General features: G+C 36.9%; 2 protein-coding genes across 3 annotated transcripts; both read left to right on the top strand.

The window, feature by feature from the left end:
* The first annotated feature begins 203 nt into the window (after window positions 1-203).
* Window positions 204-5,332, top strand: LOC107910672 (uncharacterized). 2 transcript variants are annotated; one of them, XM_041088567.1, is made up of 4 exons: window positions 204-302; window positions 1,300-1,787; window positions 2,204-4,461; window positions 4,702-5,332. In XM_041088567.1, the coding sequence occupies exons 2-3, from the start codon at window positions 1,390-1,392 to the stop codon at window positions 3,708-3,710; spliced, it is 1,905 nt and encodes a 634-aa protein (XP_040944501.1). In that variant the 5' UTR covers window positions 204-302; window positions 1,300-1,389; the 3' UTR covers window positions 3,711-4,461; window positions 4,702-5,332. The 2 variants fall into 2 exon arrangements, with proteins under 2 accessions (XP_040944501.1, XP_016694100.1); XM_016838611.2 differs by lacking the exon at window positions 204-302 and adding an exon at window positions 309-487.
* Window positions 5,333-5,492: 160 nt separating this feature from the next.
* LOC107908084 (uncharacterized) lies at window positions 5,493-6,002 on the top strand. Its single transcript, XM_016835355.1, has one exon. It carries the CDS (start codon window positions 5,493-5,495, stop codon window positions 6,000-6,002), a length of 510 nt encoding a protein of 169 aa, XP_016690844.1.
* The last annotated feature ends 413 nt before the right edge of the window (window positions 6,003-6,415 follow it).

Genomic DNA, 6,415 nt, shown 5'->3' with positions numbered 1-6,415 from the left:
GTCTAACAAATATTATTAACGTTTTGAAAACAAATTTAAAAGGTAGAAGTTATCTGTTTATTTCATGTTCTTAATTTTTTTAGGATTGTTTATTATTATTTAATTAAAATTTTTTAATGTTTTCCTTTCTTCTCATTTTGACTTTCCCAAATTGGATTATTAAAAATGAGATAAAATAAAATTAGGAAACTGACAGATTTTCAATTCCCTAATAAAAATATGTTACCTAAACAAGAAAAAAAAGGAAATCTTTACATTGCTTTAGTTAGCTTTCCTTTATCTTTAACCATTCCAAATTTGTGGTAAACTTCTATTTTGTTTTCATTCTATTACATGTTACTCTCGGCCAAAATTACCGATTTTTTCATCTATTTCAAGTGATCATCACTTTTAGTGTAATTTGTTTAAAACTTCATCAGATATGGATGCTGTTGCAATCCGATTCCTTCAGTCATGAATGCTTCAATCAACTATAAACGCGGATTTCGTAATTTATTAACATTTATGTCTGCTTAATTTCAATTCTAGTCCTAGCAAGAATAAGCTTATTTGATACGAATCCTTTATGCTTCTGTCCATGTTCCTCTTTTCTTTTTGATTTGTGATAAATTTGAAATTTATTGCAGTTTCATCTCGTCTCAAGTTGATATCCATTTCCAGTTCATGTAGATCTTGATGAGGCTTTGCTAGTTGTTTGATTGAAAATATCAGATTCTGTAGAATTTGGTATATTCACATTAGTAGAGTGGATTATGTTGGAATTTGTTTAATTCTTGTGTAGGTTTAGTTTCATGCTTCTTAAATGGTTCATATTCTCATATGCTGAATTACTGTTACGAGATTTGACATTTGTACCATTTGGAAATATTTGTTTTAAACTATCATGTCTCGTTTAGCGATTAGATCCAAAGTGCAATTGGGCTTATTTTTCAATTGGAGATTAGTTTCAATTGTTGTTGATTGTAGCCATGACAGTAGTAGTTGGGAAATTTAGAGATAGACATGAAACAATCCTTGGTTATAATATTAGATCAGATAACTTACGTGAGTTGGTCTTTGGGATTAATAGGAAGAGTGTTCGTCGAATGGAATAGAGAGGTTTGGCAAAAGTGTGTCGATCGCTCAAAACCCAGAGAAGGTTGAAGTAAAGAAATAGAATTAGATATGTATACATATTGACTTTTGGATGTGAGATATATGTTTCTTGTTGTTCTTGTTCTGAATTCTCTTTTTGAAAGTTTATCTGTTTAATGGAATTAGATTTTGTTTTTTGCACTATGGGACTTAAATCAAAAGCAGATTGGACATGACACTGATTGGAATGTGAATTAAACCAAAGGTGGGGGATGAGACAGATGAAGGGTGGCAGTTTATTAATTTCTTAATTCCATGCTACGTACTATTGTTGAAATGAGCAAAAGCAGAAAGCGCTCTTCCAAGTGGGATTTAAAAGAGGAACGTCAATATTCTCTTGAAAATGTACAAGACAGTGCTTGGTTCGCGAACGCCTGTGATAGAGAATCAGAACATGGATCCTTCTCCCCAGAGTTCGGTAGGAATGGCAACAAGTGGTCTGCTATTAAATCTAAGCATGGACTGCCTTCAAAGGAATATTTACATGGAAGCAAATGTGGTGAAAACAATAGCGACTGTGCCACAAATTGGAAAACTACAACTCCATGTGACGGTGATGAGACTTACAGCATGAAAAAGTCTCCTACTCTTAATGACCGGAGGCAACAAAATTGCCACCATTCTCTTAAAAGTGATTGGAGCAGGTCTCAAAGGTTTACTGTTATTATCTTCTTTTTGACGGTGTCCTGGTTGTTATATAACTGACTTCATCATGCCATCGCCAATGCCTTTACCTTGTATTGTGTCCTAATTCTTCAATTTCACTAAGAAATTGAGAATCACATGCTTGCTTTTTTGCTTTTTCAGCTAAGTTGAAAATGTTTCTCTTTACTAAATATATCAACGCTTTTCCCAATTTGTCTTGTGAACTTTCCTTTCGATTTACTTAAAACTTTTGTCATTGAGGTTGTATCTCGCCTTATTTGTTGAGCACAATGCTTTTGGCCTCTTTAAGTGGTATTATGGTTTATGCTTATTTGTCTGGATAAGTGGTACTATGGTTTCTATCCTGTATATCTTTCATCTTCCTGTTGATTTTTAATTTCACCTAATCTTAGTGTACTGACAGAAGCAGGAGTAGGAGCCGAAGTAGAAGTCGTAGTAGAAGCCCAGTTCATGGCATTGGGCGGCAACCGGGATTCCTTGAGATGACCAGAAACGGATCTGGAGTGTCAACTCAAATATGTAAAAAATTTATGGCTGGGAGATGCAGGAGAGGCAGTCTGTGTCATTTTCTTCACCAAGATATTCAAAGCCATGAGGATGGTTCGGATAATAGGCAAAAGAGAGCTAGTGTTTCAAAATATATTACTTGCAATGAAGATAAATATTACCTTATTGAGAGTGGAAGATCTACTGATTGTTGTACTGATTACCGGAAAGGTAACTGTCGCAGAGGTGCATCATGTAGATCTGCTCATGATGGTGTTTCTGATGGCTTCAGCAAAGGATCAATAAATGAGATAAGTAGAGAAAGGGAAAATAATAAGAGGAACAAACTTACATCTCCAGAGCAAGATGTTGAGCGTGAAGCTCGAAAAAGCAGTAGTATACCTTGCAAGTACTTTTCTACTGGAAATTGTCATAATGGAAACTATTGTAGGTTTTCTCATCCTGCAAGTACTGAATGTGATAGGGGTCAGTGGGGTCAAAGTTCTGTTAGTTCGGATATGTTGCTTGATGGGGCAGAGCTGACAGATATAGATGCTTCATTCAATGTAGACAAATATGGGAATGCTTCAAACGGGAGTGATGCTGATGTGTCAAATGAATCTGAGATACCCTGGACTGGTCCAAAATGGAGTGCTGCTGATGCTTCAATTGATCTTCACAACTCATGGGCTGGTTCAAAACAGAGTGATATAAGTGTCTACTTGGGGGCTTCAAAGTTGAACAAGGACACAAACGAATTCTCTAATTGTAACATAGATGAGAGATGGCAGCATGGATATGATGCCTGTGGAAAGAACAGTGAGTCTAATGTGCACTGTAAAAGAATTGATATTGATAAGGAGGATCTGAAGAAGATAGAAAATGTTGGTGTTAATACGGGTGTCTCTGAACCAAAAGGTGCTGAAGAGTCAATTGTTGCTATGGAAATGTCCCCTATGTGGAATCGCAGGCTCCACTCTTCTGTCGATAAGGAAAGGTCTCATAGTTCAGAACCCACTCCTGTGGGCACATCCCTACGAGCTCATGGAAAGAATATAATTGAAAAGGCCTCGGGTCATGCACATGATGAGCATGCAGCTTCACAGCTAATGTCGATAGAGGAATCGAACTTTCATCTAGACCACATGACAAGGGGTAGCAGTTGTGCAGTATTGCGAAGTTTTGACCATCCTGGGCCAAGTTCAAGTTCTTTACCTTATTCAAACTTAAACACAGTCAGACAAAGTGAACTGTCATTCCCTTCTAATGAAGTAAATGTTAAAGTTCCACAAAACAACCTGCTGCTTCAGGAGGAAAAACCTAGCAACAAACTAAATATTGGGGATACAAATATATTACATGGTAATTATGGATTTCCGTCAACTCAGAACATGGAAGCATTGAATAGGCACCCAATTTACTAATCTTTCAGCCTCTTTAGCTCAGTTATTTGGAAAGGGGCAACAACTTCCTTTACTTCATATTTCTCTTAACGTCCATGATGCAATGCAGGTAACTTTTGCAAACTCTAGAGGACCTGTTGAGTCAGGTCAAGAAATTATATTCCCAGAGCAATATAATCCCAGATCTGATAGCATTGATCCTGCTAAGAAGCAGGATACAAATACTGAGCCTTTGGGATTTTCAGTTCATCCTGTTAGTCAGGAAAGTACTGCAGATGGCAAATTAGAACTGTCGGCTAAGAATTTTTTACCATCATCTCTTGTGGGTGGTAGAAATGGTAGTGACTATCATAATGATCACAGTTCCAAAAGAGATTCTGATTTTGATAGCCATAAGCCAAATCAGCTGGAGCCTATTGCAAGTTTTGAGTTGACAAAGGAAAATGGAGGAATTGTTAAGAAAGCTGAAGCAGAGAATAAGAATGGTCTATCAGAGAACACAGATGCAGACGATAGGACTGAGGAGGGCAAGAAGAGCAAGGATGTTAAAGGAGTTCGTGCATTTAAATTTGCACTTGTTGAGTTTGTCAAGAATCTCCTCAAACCAACATGGAAGGAAGGTCAAATTGGCAAAGAGGCTTACAAAAGCATTGTGAGGAAAGTTGTTGACAAAGTGACTGCTACAATGCAAGGGACTAATATTCCTCGTACACCTGAAAAAATTGATCAATATCTGTCATTTTCGAAACCAAAGCTTAGCAAACTTGTACATGTAAGAAAATTAATAGACTTTCCGTTTTATATTATCACCCAATAACAAGCTAATTGCTAGCATCTCTCAATGTGCTCTTGGTCAAATGAGCTGCAACTCATTGAAAGATGCCCAATGACAGTGTTCATGGTTGAAGCTGATAGATAATTTCTTACAATAATTTAACTATTTCTAGGTGTAGATTGTTCCCTTTTATGCCTAATTTACTTACCACCCTACAAATTTTAAATTCTTTTGCAGGCATATGTGGAAAAGTTCCAGAAGAGCTAAAAGAAATGGGGGATCTTTACGTCTTGTGTATTATTTCCACAGCTACATATCAAGCTATCATATATTTCAAAATTTACCCCATCTTGTTAACTAGTTTCTACAGCTTCTACGAATACTAACCTTTTCAATTTTTGTTTATGTGTGTTATTCCTTTGAAGCATGGCTAAGTATGTAGATATTTACTTGTTTCTGTATTAGAAGTTTAACATATGATGTTAGCATTTCCTTCTGCATGTGTGAGTATGTTAGAAGATGGCTTACATGCAGACCAAGGCAGTTCGAGCCATGCAAGTTGCAGCTGAAGCATAGGCCGCTGTTTTGTTACTTTTTAGTTGATGTTTTGTTGCTTAGTTATATTAGAACTAAGTTAGTAACATACTTGATGTAATTTGGTGCTGATAGATTTGATAAATCAGCTTAACCAAGTGTGCAAGCAATATTTTATAAGTTTCAAGACATTGTTAGTGGTTAGGTAGCATTTTCATCTTTCTGACAAGCTGATTGCTTGATATATGGAATGCTTTTAGTTCTCAATTGATGATGAATATTTCAGAAAATTCTTCTTCTTGTTTTGGTTAAACTTAAGCAATTTGTTCTTGCTTTCTTTGGCTTGTTTTTTTTTTCATGTTTGTTCAACAAGTTTCTATTGCTTAATGCTCAAGACTGCTGCTGCGATTGCTTAGCTTAGTTTCTCAACTCTTACAATTGGTATCGAGAGCTGAATTTTTAGAGGACTTTTCTCTTTTCTACTCTAAAAAACAATGTCTTCATCAGGTTTCTCTCCAGCACCTCCACCAGTAAATGGTGAAGGTTACCACATTTGGGTAGTGAAAATGAAGACCTATCTTCAGGCATTTGACTTGTGGGAGGTTGTCAATGCTGATGTTGAACTACCACCCTTGAGAGCTAACCCCACGGTAGCTCATATTAGGCAACACTCTGATGACAGAGCCAAGAGGTACAAGGCAATGTCTTACATTCAAAACAGTGTGTCAGACTTGATTTTCACAATGGTCATGGCCTGTGAGACTCCAAAACAAGCTTGGGACAAGCTTAAAGAAGAGTTTCAAGGCAATGAAAAAATAAGACATCAACAGCTTTTAAACTTAAGAAGAGACTTTGAAAATCTGAAGATGAATGAGTCAAAGACAATTAAGCAATATTCAGATAGGATCATGGCTGTTGTGAACAGCATCAAACTGCTTGGGGACCAATTCAATGAAGCCAGAATAGTGGAGAAGGTTATTTCAACCTTACCTGAGAGATATTAAGCCAAAATCTCTTCCCTAGAAGATTCAAGAGATCTGTTAAACATATCTTTGACTGAGCTAATCAAGGCCCTCTATGCTCAGGAAAAAAGAAGAGCTAGCAGACAGGAGGAGCATTAAGAAGGTGCCTTTCAATCCAAGAGCAGAACAACCTCGAGCTCCTCTAGCTACAAAAGGAAGAAAACTTGGCCAGACAAATCTAAAAGAGATGGAGCAAAAAGAAGGTATCCACCTTGCTCACATTGCAAAAGCGTTAGCCATCTTGAAGCAAACTACTAGTACAGACCTGATGTGTAGTGCAAAGTTTGTAATAGATGGCCATGTTGAGAAAGTTTGCAGAAACAAAGGTCAACAGAAGCAAAACCAGCCTCAACAGCCTAGAATAGAAGTTCAAGTGGCAGAAGTGGGTTGTGATC

Source organism: Gossypium hirsutum, chromosome D02 (assembly GCF_007990345.1).
Source record: "Gossypium hirsutum isolate 1008001.06 chromosome D02, Gossypium_hirsutum_v2.1, whole genome shotgun sequence".
Taxonomy (NCBI): Eukaryota; Viridiplantae; Streptophyta; class Magnoliopsida; order Malvales; family Malvaceae; genus Gossypium; species Gossypium hirsutum.
This window is presented reverse-complemented; position numbering and strand designations above follow the sequence as displayed.

Coding starts and splice junctions, on each gene's coding strand:
- LOC107910672 (XM_041088567.1), top strand. CDS start 1,390: ATGCTACGTACTATTGTTGAAATGAGCAAAAGCAGAAAGCGCTCTTCC. Junction 1,788..2,203: donor GATTGGAGCAGGTCTCAAAG/GTTTACTGTTAT, acceptor GTGTACTGACAG/AAGCAGGAGTAGGAGCCGAA.
- LOC107908084 (XM_016835355.1), top strand. CDS start 5,493: ATGTCTTCATCAGGTTTCTCTCCAGCACCTCCACCAGTAAATGGTGAA.